The sequence below is a fragment of the Paramormyrops kingsleyae genome, chromosome 21, assembly GCF_048594095.1.
Source record: "Paramormyrops kingsleyae isolate MSU_618 chromosome 21, PKINGS_0.4, whole genome shotgun sequence".
Classification (NCBI taxonomy): Eukaryota; Metazoa; Chordata; class Actinopteri; order Osteoglossiformes; family Mormyridae; genus Paramormyrops; species Paramormyrops kingsleyae.
The window spans coordinates 5124723-5144863 of NC_132817.1; the positions used below are offsets into that span (position 1 = coordinate 5124723).

The 20141-nt window shown below is 47.0% G+C and overlaps 2 protein-coding genes across 4 annotated transcripts in view; both read right to left on the reverse strand.

The window, feature by feature from the left end:
• Positions 1-1076: 1076 nt before the first annotated feature.
• aire (autoimmune regulator) lies at positions 1077-12377 on the reverse strand. Of its 3 annotated transcripts, none has more exons than XM_023822266.2 (15): positions 12232-12377; positions 11280-11873; positions 9978-10115; positions 9267-9441; positions 9029-9187; positions 8882-8947; positions 8653-8766; positions 8139-8278; positions 6600-6721; positions 6101-6176; positions 5731-5853; positions 4749-4849; positions 4491-4578; positions 2051-2140; positions 1077-1914 (listed from the first exon to the last, which is right to left on the reverse strand). In XM_023822266.2, the coding sequence occupies exons 3-15, from the start codon at positions 10113-10115 to the stop codon at positions 1834-1836; spliced, it is 1473 nt and encodes a 490-aa protein (XP_023678034.2). In that variant the 5' UTR covers positions 11280-11873; positions 12232-12377; the 3' UTR covers positions 1077-1833. The 3 variants fall into 3 exon arrangements, with proteins under 3 accessions (XP_023678034.2, XP_072560548.1, XP_023678035.2); XM_072704447.1 differs by having other exon boundaries at positions 6107-6176; positions 12118-12232; XM_023822267.2 differs by having other exon boundaries at positions 12118-12232.
• Positions 12378-13885: 1508 nt separating this feature from the next.
• The window catches only part of rab6bb (RAB6B, member RAS oncogene family b), a 47256-nt gene continuing 41000 nt past the window's right edge, over positions 13886-20141 (reverse strand). Inside the window, exons 7-8 of the mRNA XM_023822246.2 lie at positions 18893-18959; positions 13886-15183 (exon numbers count right to left, since the gene is read on the reverse strand). Of these exons, the coding sequence (XP_023678014.1) occupies positions 15119-15183; positions 18893-18959 (132 nt within the window). The 3' untranslated portion in view covers positions 13886-15118. The remainder of the gene's footprint in view (positions 15184-18892; positions 18960-20141) is intronic.

Below are 20141 nucleotides of genomic sequence, written 5' to 3' on the forward strand. Positions count from 1 at the left end.
CAGTTTGACCATATAAACTAGCAATCAGGGTGAGATTCCAAACACCTAGTGTGTTAGTTGTCCGCGGTCTGTTGATCACTGCCTGCTTAACCCAAGGTTACTCACAGTCATCAGTCTACAGCTACTGACTTTTCTCTCCATCCTTGCCATTCCCAGGAATGTCCGGCCGATCCTGAATATTCCCAGCGTTATGAGCAAACTCGGATTCAAGCGGCCGCAGAGGAGTGTGGTGGCACGACCCGTAAGTCTCTTCTAAATCTGCCCCACGGTTTTGAGCCACTCGCATCTCCCACGTCGTCATAATCATCCCATCTGTCTTTCCAACAGCTACCTTGGATCAGACCCGTCTGCAGGTATTTCAGTCACAGGTCCAAAGCCGCGACCAGGCAAGGTAAGCAGGTGCTGCTTTTTAAAAAAACGCCGTCAGGCAATGTTATCGGAAAACATGGAAGCTGAGATTTATTTGGCATAATTTTCACTCGCTCCGGCATGGGTCGTGTTTATCAGCATTAATGTCTGTGTCAACAGACCGGAAACACTAATTGTTTCTCGTCCCTCCTCTCTGTCAAACAGGTAGGACTGTTTTCTGAAGCAGGATGTGGCAAAAGAAGCCCTTTATTACACAAACGATGACGCAGGAATGGACTTGTGGACAAACAGGCAGTTTATTTCCGGGATGTTTCTGGATCACAAGAAGCTGCCTGGCATACAGTCCCAAAGTTTCCTCACGGGAGGACAATAAAATCAAATCTTTGGAGAGACTGCCGTTCTGATCTCTGAAAGCGCTACAGCTCACCTAAATCTAACAACATTAGGTACAAATTTTGGATAGTCTGCGGACTATCTGCTTACCTCTGAGAATTCCCTGCATGATATCCCTGAGCCAGATGAAACCTTCTGAAGAAAGGATTTTGGAAATGTTATAATGTTTTTGATATTTAATATGTAATAAGATGTTACTCATCTATGTGTATTTTGTACGTTAGCTGTTGCTTTAATAATCAGTATGTTTTTCCTGTAAGTTGTTCATTTTTAGTCCCTTACTCAGTATGAATCTCCTATCTAATGCACGGCATTTATATGACTTGATTTGTGATTGTGTTTTATACAATTAAATTATTTGAAATACACACTTTTTCTTTGTATTTTCTGCTCACAAGCCCCTCCACGTGTTTCTTGAAATCACTTATGGGAAAATTTAAAACAGTAACACATTACTAGACGGGACACAAATAATATAGTATTATACCATTACTAATATATTAATTAATCACAAACTAAGTCTTAGTTACATACTGATGTCATGTTCGTTCATCATTAATGAATTGCGACGCACGTTTTATCTCAAGCAGAGACCTGTATCTTAATTCTGTAAACCTTTAACTACTGAAGAAACAAATCATGAATAGTGCAGATTAAATAATCTCATGTTTGTTAATGAATCATGATCATCTTTTTTTCTCAAGATTAATTCTTTAAACCTTTGTGAACTACTGAAGAAACAAGTAATGAATTACACATGTGAAACACTGATGTTTTCTCATCTACATTTGTTTATGGTTTGTATTTCAGTAGTAAGCAAGTCACTACTTACAGTAGTACTTGTGCCCCATCAAGTAAAGTCTTATCAAAAACCCCTGATTTAGTGTCTTTTGAGCGAAAACGAACGTCATATTCTGCAAGCAGAAAACCACAGCCCCCTACGCAAGAGCCATTCTTATCAGCATAGTAAACATCAACCCCGCCACCCAGCATCTCAGGCGGTGCCCATCTTCGTCTTCTCCATGATCCAATGTGCACGCTGATGGTCAGAACGCCAGGATAACCAGACCCTCACTGGAAGAAGCCCTGTCTCTCAGAGAGGGGGCGTGAGATGTTGTGGAGAGCCCATTGAAGGATCCCGTCTATGGAATTCTGTTTGGAGAGGCGGGCAGATGCTAATCTGGACTAGCCAAGATGGCGCTTTTCGCTAGAATCCTATTGCCCGGGGCCACCATCGCCTACATGTGTTGCAGACATCATTTGACGTTGGGAGTTCCCCATTGCTCACCTCCCCTATGATGGGTTCCAGCTCGTCTTTGTTCAGTGAGTCTCCAGCGAGCATGGCACCCTGCTCTTCTGGGTCCTCATACAGCGCCACCTGGTGGGAGCACAGGGACCCAGCATCTCATGCCAGCCAGCTGCACTAGATCGCCATCAGACCGCAACCTGTGACCCTGCGAATGACCTCTGAATGAACGCAAAGGAGGACTTCCTGCTTCTCCGAAGATAAACACGTCTTGCGTTATTGACGGAGTCTCTTCTCCTCGCGGAGGAGGCCCAGAGACAGGGGCTTTGTAGCTGCTCTTTAATAAACTCCATCAGATTGGAGTGCGTCCTGCAAAGGTGTTTCCCAGAGAGACTCAGTTTTCAGCTCTCCTGAGCTTCCTTTCACACCTCAGTTGTCATCTTCGGTGAGTTGTGCATGCCCCCCTTCAGCACATTCTGCAGCTCCTCCCCCCCCCCCCCCCCCCCCCGCAGTAACCCTTTAAAAACCCCAGGTTCTCATAAACAGAGGCATGACGTCGGCTGCATTCCTTCGTCCAATTCGCTTCTTTACTTCACATATTTCTGAAATAACAACCTAGCGTCTAACATTCTGTAATCCTTTACTTGATGGGGCACAAATTATATAGTATTGTGCTATTATTTTTGTTTGTATGTATGTATGTATGTATGTATGTTACATACTGATCTCATGTTAATTTACCATGAATGACTTGTGACGCATTTATCTCAAGCAGCTACTATATATGCTGCTACATCTGTTAATTCCGTAAACCTTTGTGAACTAATGAAGGAACAAGTCATGAATAACAAGTGAAATACTGATGTTGTGTTTGTTCATCCTCAATGAGTCGTTGTAACCCCCCCCACAATAATTAAAACCAGCCAGTACAACCCCCCTGGACCACCTTAAATGAGTGGAGACCTCAACCCTCCCCCCTTCCCATGCCCAACCCGTCGTTATATGCAAATCATGCAATCACTATATTCATTCATGATTTGTACTTCAGTAGTAACAGAGTAATTACTAAGTGTTTGTGTCCCCTCAAGTAAAGTATTACCTGCCATTCAAACACTACATTCTCTCCCCACCCACCCAAAACCAGCGCATCTAAGAAATACTGCAGCGTGTGAAACTGGATAAATTAAGATCATCCCTAAAAAGCTCCCTGAAACCCTCCCAACAAAGAATGGAGCCTAACTAACATATTACCGTTTTGCCCCAAATATAAGACAATCCTGACTGAAATGACCCCTCACTTTTTGGCAATTATTTTTAGAAAAATGCTTTTGGAAAACCAAAATCTTATTTTAAAGACCAGGGGTGGGGGAAGGTTGGGACGATTCCAAGGGCCCTTGAGTGACAGGGGGCCAACAAAGTTAGGAAAATAACTGGATTGGTCTGAATTGAGGGGCACAATTTGATATGGTTTCATGGGGCCCAAAATCTCTATCTAGCGACAAATAATTTTATTTGACAGAATATATAGTAAATTAACCAGCAACCGCAGCTTAGAAAGCAGTACTATTTTGAAGAGGAGTAGATAATAAATATCAGAAGCCATTGAGAGCGCAGAATGGTTTTGATGCAGCAGGAACACGTATTGCGAAGAGTGGAGCCATATTAATAGATGATATAACAGCTCTCTTAAAACGAATGTTACTATGTTTAACAGCCACTATTGATTTAATACCAGCAGTGGTACAGACAGGGAAGTCAACAATTTACGCGACACTCAGGGATACACGTTAAACACAACGCACAGTCAGTGCTGCCAACTCTCTGGCGTGACACTCACGCTTGCAGACTCTCACGCATCTGGCGTGACACTCACGCTTGCAGACTTACGCAAGAATTCTTACGACAAATCTATGCAACAGTAAGTCGAAACACTCATTACAAAATATCGTATTTGGTGCCATCTATTCCCTTTCTTGTCTAGACCCCGAATATAAGATGTATTTTGAGATGAAAAAAAACTAGCTATTTGGACTAACCTCCCCAAAAACGAAACAGGTCCGATCATGCTATCTAAAATATGTGGCTAATAGCCAATTCCATGGCCTGCTATGTAGGCATTTTAAAAACTTTAACATCATGTGTTTGTTTTCGTTTGTTTGTATAGTGCTTATTGTATTTTTTGTTTATGGCCTTATTTTCACTGTAATGTTTGAGGGTGTGAGGGCTATCCCCGGGGAGAAGGCAGAGCACAGGATGTGGGTTACAGAATGGATTTAGGTGTGGACAGTAATTAACGTTGTGGTCTGATGCTGAAATATTGCGTTTGTTATTCTGCTTTTATTAATGTGCCGGGATAAAAATCCAAGAGAGAGACTATAAAAGCAAGATATTCTGTATTTATTCCAAGCCTGGTAAACCACTAACAGCCGTATTCCTTACTCCATGGTCACACTGTCCCCGCAGACCCCGGCATGTACCATACCGGCAGAGTCAGGGACACCGCCTCCTGCTGGACACTCTCGGCGCTGCTGGGCCACATCTCGCAACAGGAGCGGCACCGGGACTTCCCACTGGCCGTTTGGCATGGAAACAGGGGTGTAAAGAAGTGGGACTACTCCGTAACATCAAACATTAAAGTGACATTAAACTGGTGTCGCGCTGGACACGACAGGCCTTTGTTTGTACTGTATGAGATGTGTTATGTGGCCACGCTTTCGTCTGCAGCCCCGGTCCGGCTCACCTCAGGGATTCGCAGTGCGGATGAAAACCCCGCAGACACTGCAGGCAGAAAGTCAGGTTCCCGCTGAGCTGGCACATGGCGCACTGCTGCCCTGCCCCCACCTCGGGAGGAAGCAGCCGACATCAAAGTCCCCGTCATCATCGTAGTCATCAGTGTAGCACATAAACAGGACTCTGGTGTATCATAGTGTAGCACTAATTACAATATCATTAGTATGAATGATCCCTTTCCAATGAGAATCATTTCCTCATTTTATTTATACATTGTTATACCATGTATAATGACCATTTAACACCACCATTTGAGTTAACTGAACTCCAGAGTTCTATTGTTTCGGAACCACCCAAACTCTCTCCTGAAGATTCCTGAAGGACATTAGTCTCCTTAAGTCAACACACAACTAGAGACATAACTATGTGATTATGTCAGTCTGACTCTGCTCTAGAAACCCATGAGTTTTATTTGGGCTGTGGCCAAGCTTCATTCATTCCAGCTTATCGGCTGCAACCGAATTTGTTTCGTTCGAGCTTATTGGCTGTTACCTGTCGGGCCACCGGTACTGACACACAAAGGCATAGTGCCGGTCTGGGCTCTTTAATCACGTTTTACCGTTACTAAGAATGGTGGGTTTTTAGTAAAAAGGTTTTGGTGACCTCAGAAAGCCACGGAGAGCATGAAGACCTAAAGGAAGCGGCATTACACAGCAGCAGGCCCCTGCTTCTTCCTTCACCCACATCATAGCGAATTTCATACCTCCCCCCCCCCACAGGGGCATGACAAAAACTCGACCCAATTGAATTAATTGCATACATGGTGTCTCCCAAGAAAGTCTGGTGTCCTCATTATGATGTGCAATTATTGACTTCAATAAATACTTTAAATATTTATTTATCGAGTTTGCCTATTTGAATATTGCTTCTCCAATAGGGAGTTCCGCCCCTTCCTGCTTGGCCACACCCACCGCCCCCCCACCCAATCCAACCTGTGGCTCTGCGGCCAGGCAGCTCTTGGTGGTGGTGACACTGGACAGGGAGGCTGAGGACAGTGTGGTGAAGAAGGAGAAATCCACGGTGGGGCCAGAGGTCGCCTCGGTCATGGGGGGGGGCTGCAGGTCACACGCACACATCCGAACGCACCAGTTAACTTTTCACCTCGTTCATGCTTCCACGAGGCCATGCTGCTACCATTTAAGTTAATGATCACCTACTGAAAGCACAAGACATTATAAATGCATAATTAATTACCAGATTCAGCATTTTTGATTGCCCCCCCCCTCCTCCTACCCAAGGTTAAGACTAGCCCCCCCCACATTCCCAGCATGGCAAAGGGGCACCCGGCCTCCCAATCCGCACACTGGCCTGTGTGGGCACGTGGCTCTTCACATCCTCCGGCTGCTCGCCAAGGCATCGCTGGCAGCGCCAGGTACCGCTGCAGTGTGTAAACAAATGTACATCTTACGTTTGTGTGATTGAATGTTGTGTGTGTGTGTGTGTGTGTGTGTGTGTGTGTATGTCATGGTTTTGCTCCTTCCTTATTACCTTTAAAAACAGAGGATAGTACCTATTTTTTTTTATTCTAGCAGAGGAATACAGTGGAGAACTAAGGGCTGAAAGGCAACAGTGGGCATGATCGTGTTCTGCTGTCAATCACCATGTGGCTTAACCAATGGGAATCATGAAGGTAACCAAAGTGATACACAGCAATCCCATCATTCCCACTGCTGCTAGGTAGTGGCTCTTTTTGGGTGGGAGGGGGTGTGTCACAGCTCCAAATCTCCTGGTGCTTCTACTTGATGTTTCCCACCCATGGTCCTTTGCACTACCCACAATGCACTGCTCCCAGGACATTCACCTGGGGATGGAGGAGAGAGGAGGCAGGAGGCAGGCCAGGTGGAAGGCCCTGGGGCAGCCGTCGCAGCAGATCAGCTCGCCACCGTCTCTGCACACGGCACACTCGTCGTCATTGCGCAGCACCTGGGCAAACATACACACACGGGACCTTCGATGAGGGTCTCCACTGGCACGCTGAAAGCTGCAGGCCAGACAAAGACAACCGGACGAGGGTGACCGGACGAGGACAGCCGGACGAGGGGCAAGGTCTGTTTACAGAGAAATGCCAGAATCAAGAAAAGCTAAATAAAAATATTACTTTAGTCACACATGCTACATGGAATGGCCACATGCATGAAGGTTTAACATGTGGCCACTGTACTTTCCCGAATCCAGGTGTTTTCCTGGAAAAGCATAATGGAGAGAGAAGAACAGCCGGAGGCGTCAAAGACAGAGGAGAAGCTGTGAGTACAGACTGAGGGCCCTTTTCGGGAAAAGCAAAAGCGAAACCCCACCCACACCTTTTAAAGTCTGAAAACAGCAGCAAAAAGCAGGCAAGATCATATTCATACCAAGTGCGGTAAACGGTGTGTGTCTGTGTGTCTGGTCAGCACATTGTGGGGATATTTTCCCCGTCCCCACAAGGGGAAACTCGATTTTATAAAGATCTGTGAGTGCAATTTAAAAAAGCCAAGTCTTATATTTTGAATGCTTACTTATGGTTAAGGTTAGAGCTGGGAAGGAGTTATTGTACTTTCCTGAATCCAGGTGTCTTCCTGGAAAAGGGGTTAAGGTTCTCGTAGTAAGGATTGTGGATATGCCCACAGAAATGAATAGAGTCCCCACAATGATAGGAATGTATGAAATGTGTGCGTGCATCTGTGCGTGTGCGTGCGCTCTGTGGCGGCCTGCCCCCCCCATCCCGGGGGAACCCCTGCCTTGTGCCCCATGCTGCCTGGGACAGGCTCCAGGCCCCCCACCACCCTGTCCAGGATAAGAGTCTGGAAGACGGATGGATGAACTTCTTCCTGTGGAACAAGTTTTCAATGGATAAATGTCCCAATATACAATAAAAAAAAAAATTCCTCTCATTTCATTCGATTGTATTACTTTCGAATTTGTTCACGGAAAAAAAAAGCAGCTCTTTGTAATATTGGCTGACCTCCCGACACCTTTACCGCTCAAAAAGCAATTTCGTTAACTTCTTTACACCTCAAGCCGTCACATCCACCAAACGGTTCCGTTTGTGTTAATGTGTACAAGCATGTTCAATATTTAAACACTATTTTACGGTGCTGATTCACCGTAAAACAAGAGAAGTGCTCTTTAGAAGAAGCCACTGATTCAACTGAAGCTGTAAACAGTATTGTCCTCAATAAAGATAAAGAAGCACTCGAGTTCATTTTTATTATTCCTACTAAACAGTACTTAGGTGAGTTCTTTGGAAGACACTCCTCCTGTTTTGAAATACAACCACAGCGCATTGTTTTCTGAATCAATACAGAATCACAAAGAAGTCAATTCTTAAGCCACAGCATGTGATGAAAATGAACTGACCAACCTCCTTGATTTTGCTGCTTGGCGCCCCCTTGTTGCGGACTTGGGTCTTTGCGGTCTTTGACTTGTGTCTTCCAGATAGCTCATCAAGCTTGGCAGGGGAATAGAATTCGCTGCCCAGTTTAATGCATTTCTTGGTGGTTCCTGCATGTCAGAAAGCAAAAGTTGCTGGGGAGTTCAGTGGAAATTCAGTGACAAAAGGGCAACTACTGGCAGCTCTGAATATCTGTCACGGATCACTGGGCACGGTATGACAGATAGGTTTATTGAAGTATGTACAAAGAATTGCTTTGGTTAAAAGGTATGCAAACCATCCAGGTCCCACCTGGAAAGCAGCTATAGGAACAAAACAGGGCCGACCCAGGGTCATAAGCGAAACTTGGTTAACCTAGTTGTCAATTGTCATCTTCCTGCCCATTCTGACAGTTGGATCAGATGGGGAGCCCCCTGGTGGCCACTGGGCTCGACGCAGTCGCTTTGCTCACGTATGCCTTGGACCGGCCCTGCAAGACACCCACCGGACTCGAAGACCTGCTTGATCAGGATTCCCTCCATGGCCTCACAGCTAACCGGCAGCTCGCCGGACGACAAGGTGACGGCCCTCTGCACCGAGGCGGCTACTGCCTGGATTCCTGGCAGGAGCACACGGTTACACTCAAACCTGGCAGCATTTAAATGACGCAAAGGCTTCTCCAGCTTTTTAAGAGTTGGGGCTCCGCTAAGCGGCCGCCGGTTCTCCCCACTCACCGCTCCCCATGGGTGGCCGGGATACATCGGCGCTCTCCGTTTTCCTAACTGATTTCGGTTTGGTTCCTGTGAAACAGTTTAAGGTTTATGGAACGTTTGTCTGAGACAGAGGGCCGCACCCCCATCCCCTGCTGGAACTGAGCTCACCTGGGCCGGTTATGCGCTGGTGCTTGCTGTGGTGGGGGTGTTGGGCTCGCTGCCCCCTCTCTGGGCTCCGCTTCCGGCCCAGAGGCGCCGGGGGCTGAACGGAAAGTCGGGATCCACCTGACGACTTCTTTCCATGCCTTGAACTCAAACTCTCCCTGTCTGTCAGCAAGCAGGTTCGTTCATGCCGCTTTTCCATAGAAGTCTACTCTCACACACAAGGATACCCACTCCGTCTTACCTTGCCGGAGGCCAACGAAGAGAGACTGCAGTTTCGGGTACCTCTCCTGGTTGTACTCCTTGGACAGGTTGTTCCAGAAGGCCTGGATAACATGGGCCTCCCGGTCTAGGAGCCAGGTGAGGAGAGAGTAGACGGCCTTGTGAATTCCCTCCCGCCTCTTCTGCTCCAGTGTCTCCTGCAGGAGCAGGTGTGACACATACGTTTCGGGCAGCCTCATTTAAAGCCCCCAGAGGATTTTAAAACCAAAATGGTTCAGATGTGAAAAAGGCCCGTGAGCCCGGGACAGGGACAGGCCGGGGGGCCCGGGACAGAGACAGGTCGGGGGGCCCGGGACAGAGACAGGTCGGGGGGCCCGGGACAGGGACAGGCCGGGGGGCCCGGGACAGGGACAGGCCGGGGGGCCCGGGACAGGGACAGGCCGGGGGGCCCGGGACAGGACAGGGACAGGCCGGGGGGACAGGGACAGGACAGGGACAGGCCGGGGGGACAGGGACAGGACAGGGACAGGCCGGGGGGACAGGGACAGGCCGGGGGGCCCGGGACAGGGACAGGCCGGGGGGACAGGGACAGGCCAGGGAGCCCTCCTGGAGTGATGTTAGCTGGCTATACAAAGGACCTTAATTCTCCAGTCAGGAGCTGGAATGCTGTAGGTTTTTTAGCCTTTAATACTGATTGGTAAACACTTGGGATACAGGTAACAATAAAGAGGACCTTGAACTGTTGGTCGGTAATGATGTCATGATCGGCCAGTCCATAGAGCAGCGGGAAGGGGTCGTCGATCGCCATGGCGATCTCAGTCCGTGATGCCCTAAGGCGGGAGCGTGGGTCAGCCTCTCTTGTGACTTCCATCTGAGGGAGAGGAGAGTGTGGTAGGGTGGGGGCATCAGGGGCAACACAAAACATATGGCAAAAATAACATAACCTGCCTGAAAAAAATCGCGATAATTCACTATGTTTTCACAATTCATTTTCATGTCCGTTTTTAAGACCGTTTTTGCAAATGACTGCATGGTTGTAGCACCTTATCACCTGATGCACTCATGCGGGTTCCCCTCACTGACTGTCAGCATATTCGTTCCGGTGTTTTCTTTTGAGGTGCTGAATTATCTTGCCAAATTTTGCAAAAATACTTTTGCTTGTGTCATGTCGGTTTTAGAAAATCCAAACTAAGTTCCAGACTACCGATGTCAAATTCTTTTTAGGGACCAACTCCTCAATGATGTCCATGCCTCTACGCTTCCAAATCGTGAATGTGTTGCATGTTGGGAGAGAGTAACAAATCCAAGTCACCACCTTAGGGCTGATAGCTTTTGGTCAGCTGGCTGGCATGTTTTCAATTTGAGATAAGTCTGCACACGCATTTATATGTATGTAAGAATTGAACTGCCTTGTAATGTAGGATTTGCAAACTACCCAAAGGCTTTTCACGTAGCTATTTTTAGGTTTATAATAAAATAATACAGATTTGCCGTAAGATTTCTTGCGCAAGCATGAGTCTGAAAGCGTGTGCGTCACGCCAGATGCGTGACAGTTGGCAGCCCTGGGTAATACCTACCGTTTGCTGTTACCGGTTCATTTGAGTGTCGAACCGGATTTGGATGACAAATAAACCTTTAGATGCGTGTATGAGCCATAGAACCGCAACTGATAGAATGTGCAGAGTAGCGCGATACTAAGGATCTCTGGATGGAGGCTGATCGTGGTAGGGTTTTGATCGCACACCCCTAGCGCAGCCAACCGGTCCGTCTCTGCTACATTGTTGAGTCCATCGTGTACAAAGCTGGGCACTAATAATCAAGTAGAGATATATACACATAGCCTGAATGTGATCCGTCAAAGCTGTCATTTTGATGGATTATACAGGTAAATGGAATATAGCTTCGGCTATGTTATTCTGCCTCCTATCCAAACAAGGTTTTTTGTTTTCCTATTAGCATCAGGATACCCAGTGAATTCTCCCCACCCCGGTTTAGAACAGCGTGTCAGCAGCCGGGGCGTGAAATCGCCACTTACCCTGGGGGCGGCAGGTCCAACGCTGAGGGCGAAGCTCCGGCCCGCAGCCTGGAGTCACTTTTATGCCGCTCGGTGGCCATTGCAGAAGTAGCCCAGCGGCCATCCCTAAGCGCCCATGTGAAACTGCCCGGCGGACAATGGCGGCTCTGTGTGGCCTGGCATAGCCAGTCCCCCGAGTGCCAGCGCTCCGCTGGTAGGGAAACGGCACGGAAACCGCAGACTCATCCGCGGCTTCCACCGTCGCCACACCGGCAGCTGGCAGAAAGTGGCGTCACAATGGTGCCGTTCATCAGCACTTTTTCGTCGCTTAAAAAGTCCCAGGCGTTCAGGCAATGCGGGGTTTCGGCCGGTGGCCCCTCGCGGTTTGGCCTAGGGGCCGCCATCGGACGGACAGGTGACTAGTGGCTGGGAAAGTCCGCAGATGAACGGCCGCCCTTCCTCTCTCAGGTCCAAAGGCAACACCCGGCCTCTGGAGACCCGCTGCCTGTGTGGCTGGGCTGGGGGTGGGCTACCCCCCCCGGTAAAAACCAGGTTCTTTCCATAGGCATCACCACACCCTGATCCTCAAAGGAGCAGAACCATCTAGGTGTTCCTCTGCAAATTTTACAGGATAACCGAGGCACCAGCTACGTTAACATTTGAATATTCAGCCTGATGGAGAAGTACATATGATTTAGTACCGATCAAACGATTAACCTTATCTCTTTATAAACTTAATTCCAATCCTTCGTAAGACTAACCAGGACCACATGGGCAATCGTAGGGGATCATAAACATTATACAATGTTAGAACATAAAATAATATAAGTTACTGAAAGATTAAGGAAGGTTCAAATACCTGTTTGGTTCCTAATTATTACACAAGTACGTAAATCAACAAACAGCCATAAACCAGTCACCTATTGGCCTAATATCACAGCCATAATTTCATTTTTAGCTGCCTCATCCTCACCATATTCCACAGGTCTATATAGCCATCTTGTGGGAAATGTCGCCCCCTTGTGGAAGGCAGAGCGCACTCTCCACAAGGAGTAGCATGCAGCTCGTTTCGTTTTCCGCCACCTGCGTAACACAGCGGTTGTGGTTTGAGGCTTGAGATAGAAGAACGTGGCCCGCGGAATCTTGCTTGGCAGCGGAAAGACTCTCCTTCCATCTTAAAGCCTTAGGGCCCCGTTCACCGCAGCTGTCACTCATTGAAAAAGGCCTCAGCATTCACCATCAAGCCAGAATGTGGAATTTTTTTCTCTATCCCCCTCCCCCAGCAGATTTATAAAAAACATTTATACCGAAGGATGAGCCAGGCAGTGTTTAGGTAGTAAGACATTTTATTGATCATTTAGACAGACATGCTTAATCTCTATACAGTGTGAATGGAGAGCCAGCTCTGAATAACCCATATCTGCCCCAAAGAGCTGTAACATTTACCGTGGGACTCAGTAAGCACCTCATGTGCCCTTGACGCGGCCGCCGCTCACACTGGATGCCATCGAAGCAGCACGAGCCAAGAGGGAGTGCCAAGCGGCTACACCCACCCCTCCTTCTGGGGTAGATGGAACCTTCTGAGGGAGGCGCTTTTGTTGCAAGGCGTCAGTGGCATGTTCCACTTGACAGGCTGGGAGGGGGGTGGAGCCACAGCGCCAGCTCAGAAATGAGTGACACACTCCCGAATGAAATAGGAAGCAAAAAAGTACACATATGCATCAATTAATGGAAACAAAAGCCTGTGGTCCATGCAAGTGTATATGTTTTACATGGGCATTAGGGGTGGGGCCACAGTTATAGCTCCTCCCCTTTACACAGGCAAACTGCTCTCTGTCCTATTGATCCAACCCCACAGAAAGCTACACCTGTGGGTCCATATTATACACAGAGCCTTGCGGCAGGATTTGCAGTAAAGATGTAGTTAAATTCATTACCCTTAAAGTCTTGTTAATTGTTCATGTTTTTTTTTATTTCTTAGGCAGCAAGAAATATGCACAGGACTTACATTTTGAATAATGTTTTAAATAAATTTTCCAGCGTCTGTCATGCTTCTGTCAACAGGTATGTATGCAGGCACACTGTCAGGTAGTGTAACAGCGCCGGCTAGTGGTGGGAAATTGCACAAAAAGGACAGAAATCGCACTGCAGAACAGATCATGAGACAGCACATTTGAAAGGTGGACCTCCACGCTTCTTTGACTAAAATCCGCACCTGGCCCTTCACACTCACACATGCCATGTTGCCAGCTGACGTCAGAAGCTCCACCAACGGTCACATGATGCCGGAATGTCGAATCATTTCAGCTGCCTCCCTCCCACCGTCCCTGACTTACTGGTGATGCTAACGTTAGCTTCCTACGAGATACTTGTCCTAGTAACTTCTCTGAATACTAGTTAATATGGACCTTCAAGACTCATATGAAGACAAATGTCATGTTTCATTTACAGTGAAGGCTACTATAAGACTTGTTATGATTGAGATTTTACATTTTCAATACATATACAAAAAAGTGCATTAAAGTCTCACAAGAAAAGACATTTCAAATAAAACAATTTCACTGGCCACCAGCCCCCCCCCCCCCCCCACCCTGTTGTTTGCACCCCCCCCCCCCCCCCTACCCCGAGCCTCCTGAATAGCTTTGGTCCTTGCAGAAATCCTCCACCATCAAGACCATGCCAACAAATCTCTCACTAACATAACCCCTCCACACCCAAAACAGGTAGAAAAAGGGCTTTGAGGTGGCCCTAGTTTCTTAACACACGTCCTCAAACAACACCGAAGTTCTGCCAGCTCTTCACGCCAGAGCTAGGGGCTCCTAGTCTTTGCAAAAACGGAGCGGGGAAAAGCAAGCCTGCAAGCTCGGTCTATTGCCCAAAACCGTGTACTGGGAGTGAGACCCCTGCTGACAGGGTAAGATCAGATGGGTCATTCAGCGCTATAACGAAACGCATGGCAGGAAAGACGAGGAGGCTGGGGCTCACTAGCCATCAGTGAACAAGGAAAAACTCAAACGAAGTCTTTAGTGTCCCTGAAGACCTCTCTGTACCTTTCATTCTGGTCAACTGGGATTACATGTATGGAGGCACAAACACAATGAGATAAGCAGTATTTACAGTGCCGGTGCAGCGCGCCGGGGATTGCCTGTGAGACCACGAACACGGCGTGAATGAGGAGAGATCAAGCAGAGGGGAATCCTGCGAAGGCAGCAGAAAGAAGAGAGCCGCAGCTTAAAGCTGCCCGCGTAGCCAGCTGTTGTTTACAACGCTACTGGAAAACTGAACACCCAAATCGAGACTTTACAGGAATGTCAGGCGAGGGCATGTCCCGATTGACGCATGAAAATTGCAGGGGGGCGAAGCCTTGACGTGTTTGGTACTGTGCACCCCAGAGCAGACGTGACCCGTGCACAAGCTCCGCTTGCATGCATGCTACAAATTGGTGATGCGCTTTTGGCTTTTTGTGGTCTGATCCAATCCTTCTTAGAGTTTTAGCACAAACTGATAAACTTAGGTTGTCTGTATTATTTTTAGTGTTTTCCTTATATACAAAAATACAAAACAAAACAAAAAAAAAACAACTACTCTAGTTTTTCAAAAACAAACAAAAAAAAATGGTAGGTTTGGAATTTGTCTTCTGTTCTTTTTGTAATTTTATCTTCTTTCACAATTTTTATGTTTTTGGCAATTTTGTTAATAAAGTACAATATTATACAACTGAGGACTGATGCAACTCTAGTTCCAACCAATCATGTAAAAGGCTAAATAACCGATCTGAAAACTCAACTGGAAGCTAACCAATAGGAAGCAACACAACAAGCATGTGGTGTAAATGAAGCCATCCAATCCGGTGCCGTGTATTAACAGGAACAGCCGCTTTCGCTGGTTGGTGCCTCTTGTGGTTTGTCCAGCTTGATGTCAATCACTGAAACGCAGGCTAGTTAAGGAAAACCTACAAAATGGCAAACAGTGCAGTGTAAAACAAGAAGAAAAAAAAGAACGAAGATTTTTCTCACCTAAAGAAAGATAGTTATGCCACAATTATTCATTTCATTCAGCAAAAAATGAGAGAACAGAATGGTAAACAGCATGAAATAAAAATGCATAGAACAGAACAATTTTATTAAGCAGATGACTTGAATCTGGCCACGCTTTGTGAGGAAGCGTGACCACAATCCAACATGGCTGCCCACGGCTTTGGCAGCAGGATGACTCTCTAGCCAATGAGAAGAGGCTCCACCCCTTTAGAGGCCCAGCTGGTGCCTCCTTGCCCGGCTCCAGCCTTTGACGTACTGGGGGTAGTGAACACGGTCCCAAAATGGGATCCTCATCCATCTGTCGCACCGGACACCCGCTCGGCCTAGCAAGGGCCCCCGCTGTGATCAGTGCGCCATTTTTCGAAGTGCGGCGGGTGAAATATCGCAGGGTTAAGCGAAAATTCTATCGACTCTACTGAGCGGCGATAAACAGAACAGGCTAGCGAGTTGCAGGGTAATAAGACTAGGCAACGTCTCTGTTTATGACAGCCCTTCCTGACTGCTGCGGGGCGCACCTTCAGCAATCTCAGAAGGACATGTCTGCATAGCCTCAGAGACGTCTGTATCTACGAGCCAGGCTGCCAGTTTTATACTTGCCAGTCTCCACTGCTCCCTCTATTCATTGTTTGTGTTGCACTATTATGCAAAGCAACCTATTTTTATCCATTTATACAGCCGATACTTAGAGAAGGAATCAGTCTGTGCTCCCATTTGAGGGTGCTCTTGTTGCACGTTGGTTAATGTGCCTCCGCGCCATGTTCTCTGCATCCTCAGAAAACAGGGGCACCACTGACAAGGCAGCGAGGTAACAGGGAAGTCTTGGCACCTGATGCCAGATGATGGATGTGTGAGGATTGGGGCAGACGCAGACAAACACTGCATTCCCCGGGGAAAACCTCAAATGGTCTGCAAAACCTGTCAGTCAAAGATGCAAATGGGCTCCAGGTGCCAGGCCAACCCCTTGTGGGGGGGAGAGGGGGGGGGGGGTCTTTGAGAGCACACCCCCGGCTAACCAAAGCATCGAACAAAATGGAAGCTTGACTCCAGTGCCACTCGAGACTTCCACCTCAGCTCAATATCCTATGTGCAGATGGTCATTTCAGGCAGAACAGGACGGGACCGGTTCCTCTTTTTTGGAGCCAGGAAAAGGCGCTGATCTAGAATCAGCTTACCCCCCATCAAATCCAAACCCTAATATACTATGTTTAACCTAGTGGAAAAAAATATAACTGATCCCAGATCAGTGCTGAGGGGCACTTTCAACTGACACCTCCTGTGATTCTGCTCTAATTACTGTTTAACGTGGCATTGGGGCGAATCACCGGTTCTTCAGTCCAAAATGTTTCTTCTTGGTCACCTCGCACGTTCCCCTTTACGCTGGACTATCAAAGCTTACTCAGGCTGCGGAAATGCAGGCAAAATGTTCAGTAATCATAACACATAATTGGGCAGAGTCCAAAGATCCAGGAATGCTTGTCAGAGCGTTAGCCAAGCGAACATCTTGCTACTGTGCCAACCCTGCATACACGTACCTGGACTTTCACTGGAAGCTCAGCCTCACTGCTCCTAGGCCTAGGTGACTCATTGACAGCACATATGTTTGTAACGTGCTGTTTGCCTCACATGTACATCGCTTTGGACAAAAGCGTCTGATAAATATGTAAAATGTAAACGTAAATCTTGCTGATCATCTTCTCTGAGCCACCTGCCACAAATGACCCAATCTGGAAGCCTCTGAGGACCACAAGGATGAGCTTCATGACAGCAAGGCCTTGACACTGACAGTTCCTCCACCAGATTCCAGTCACAATGGACGGCCTTCACTACACAGAAACGGCCATTACAAGGAAGGTCGCTCGTAAATCGTGTATAAGATCACAGACGCTGTTTTATAGGAACTCTTGACATCATTGTTGAGTTTATTACTAACACAAAGGGAGGGGGGTTGTTTGGGGGAGGGGGGGCGAGAAGAGGAATCGATACAGCCTGCAATACAACTGATAATAAAGACACAACAAGCTACTGGTTGTTCTCGAAGCTTTCTCTCTCCACACTAACTCCTCACGTCTTCAGCTGTTTGCTAATGGTCTGAAGGAGCACTAAGCTTCACAGGCCATTCGTGCTCACAGGCTGGGTGCTCTCGGTCGACTCATGTCATTTCCCCGTGATATCTGGCTCACGGACCTCACACCCAAGCTTTCTTCTAGAACTTCTACAACACTGTGGCAAAAAGCGGGCAGACCGCCCACCCAGACCACCCCAAGAACCAAGGCTGTTATCATTCAGGTATTTGTCAAGGGGCACCTAAGAATCACATATATGGACAAGGATTTCTACACATTACTTTTCATCCTTTTCTTCCCTATTATTTGGAAGGATAAAATGACAAATTAATCTCAGCAAGGGAGTGTGGGGCAGAAAAGCAGGACGTGAAAAGACGTCACCAGCTGCCAGATGAGTCACCAATGGGTCACCGTAAAACTCTCTCTTTTCCACTCAGATGGCTTTAATATTCATTCAAAGTCAAATTTAGAAACACATGAATGAGAGGAAACAGCAGGACTGTCTGGTAGTCATTTTGAAAACATGGTTGAAATGTTATGGCTGATCAAGTTGACGAATGCAGAACTGAGAGTCCTTAAGGCTTCAACAAAGCGATTTAAAAGACAAAACGTCAAATGCTGAATGTGTGTAAGTGGAATATGTAGATGCTGGCATATGATAATGAACAGATCGTCAGATTAACCTTTCAACAAAGCCAAGGTAGTCTTTCTGTTGACATTGTCACTCCAGGTAATTAATCATCTTTGTCTGCTGTTATCCTAGAATGGCAGATATTAACAACCAGATGGATGAAAGTAAATAATTTTTCATAAACTGCCATTAGTTACTATGGTGATGGCACTTCTGTCAAGGAAGAGAGAAAAAAAGACATGACATAAATTCATAAAATGTGTTCAGGGGAAGAGGAAGTGAAGCAGGGAGGTAAAAATATTGCCTAGTTGTTTTTTGCTGTCATAGGAGAAATATCGAGAGTAAGACAGGCTTGCAAAAAAGGAGGAACCAAAGAATCATATTCTCCATGTACCTGAGGGAAGACTATTCATGTTGCACATGCCAAGCAGGCAGAGCCAAGCGCCCAAAGCACTAATTTTGCATTTGGGCACGATTTATGGTAGAGATGAACAGCTCGTGTTGGGTTCCCCCTGGAGACAAAATCTAACTAAAGCAAACCCAAAGTGACAAGTCATTATAGTGTGGATACCCCAACAAAGCTTCCAGTGGCTTCTAGGGAGAACTGGCTGGTAGTAAGACTTCTTATGCCAGTTATGGGAAAACTGTGACTGGAGCTAGTGCCTGCTATCAATCACCAACTGGCTTCACAACCTGGGAAGAGGAAAAGGCCACCGGTGATTGACAGGGCTGAAGAATCCCACTCGATGTGAGTTTCTGGAAGCGGAAATGTGAAACAGGCATCCTGAATTTGTTGTGACTCCAGTTTGTCCAATGTAATAGACGACAGTGTCATAGACGTTATAACAACTTGGGATTCTTTACATAAACGCCTGTGGGCGTCTCCACGGTGATAAAGGATACTGCCTTCTTTGCTGGTGTCCTGCATGCTCTCCATCCCGGGCAGGGCGGCTGCCACACGTCGAAACAGCTGCCGGGACAGAGGCGGAGAGGATGAGGTGAGGGCAAGGTCACCAAGAGCACGCAAACACCCATCCCGTGTAAAGGAACGCAATCCCTTCTCCTGAGTCCGAAAGAGAAGCCCAATATCCAATAAGTCAGCTGTCTCCTATTTGCACCCAGATTTTTAGACTGTAAGTAAGCCACGTACTGAATGACATTTATTTAACCAGCAGATAAGTTTTTCCAAAGGGAGGAAAGCTTGGGCCAGAGAGTAATTGAGGTTAATAGCCGTGCTCAGGGGCGCTTGTCCTAACCCAAACCCCAGCACAGAACGAACAAATAATGAGTTTTCCAAATAAAACATAGACAGTGTCATGCATGCAGTCCATAATATGCCCATAACAGCAAAGGTATAAATTACTGTTGCACATTAAAGTGAAAATCTGTGCAGCGAATGTCTGTAAAGGAAGAAATGAGCGTGTGCCTGTCCGTCACAGCCTGGGGGGGCGCAGAGCGGAAATACATCTGCAGTACAGCCGTCTCACACACAGACTGTCCTTGCGAGACTTGGCATTTCAAGAATTTTTTACATTCCGTTACAGGAACCCAATAGTGTCAGAGCTCGAGTTTAGCGAAGGGGGTTCTGTCAAACCCCATCAAGCCGTCCTTCACCAACAGGATAACAGACTCAGCACCAAACAAGGCAGGACAGAACCAATCTGAGGCCGATTCCTCTTCCGTCTCTGATCTGCCATTAGCTTGTCCTTGCTTTTGTCTCTTGTATTTGTCAAATGTTCTATGAGAGCAACGTTTCAATATTGGAGAATCGGTCCATATAAAATTCTGTCTAACTGCACAAATATCAAATATCCGTGTCAGCTCCAGAAAACAGAAAAAAGGCCAGTGCTGAGGAAATGGGATCAGCGTCTCCTCATCATAATGTCTCTACGTCACAGGTTTGGATGGAGGTGCAGAGCATCTAAGGCCCTTTCAAAGCTGAAACTTATACATTTACGTTTTTATTAAGCAGCTGCTTTAATCCAGTAGAAAGTGAGAAAGTGAGTCAGACAGTCCCTGTAAGTATTGGGGGTTAAGGGCCTTGCACAGTGGCCCAACAGTGACATCACACTGCAGACCCTGGGATTCAAACCGACAACCTTCTGATCAGAAGTTCATAATTACACATTCCTGAGCTTAGCCAAACCAGCCA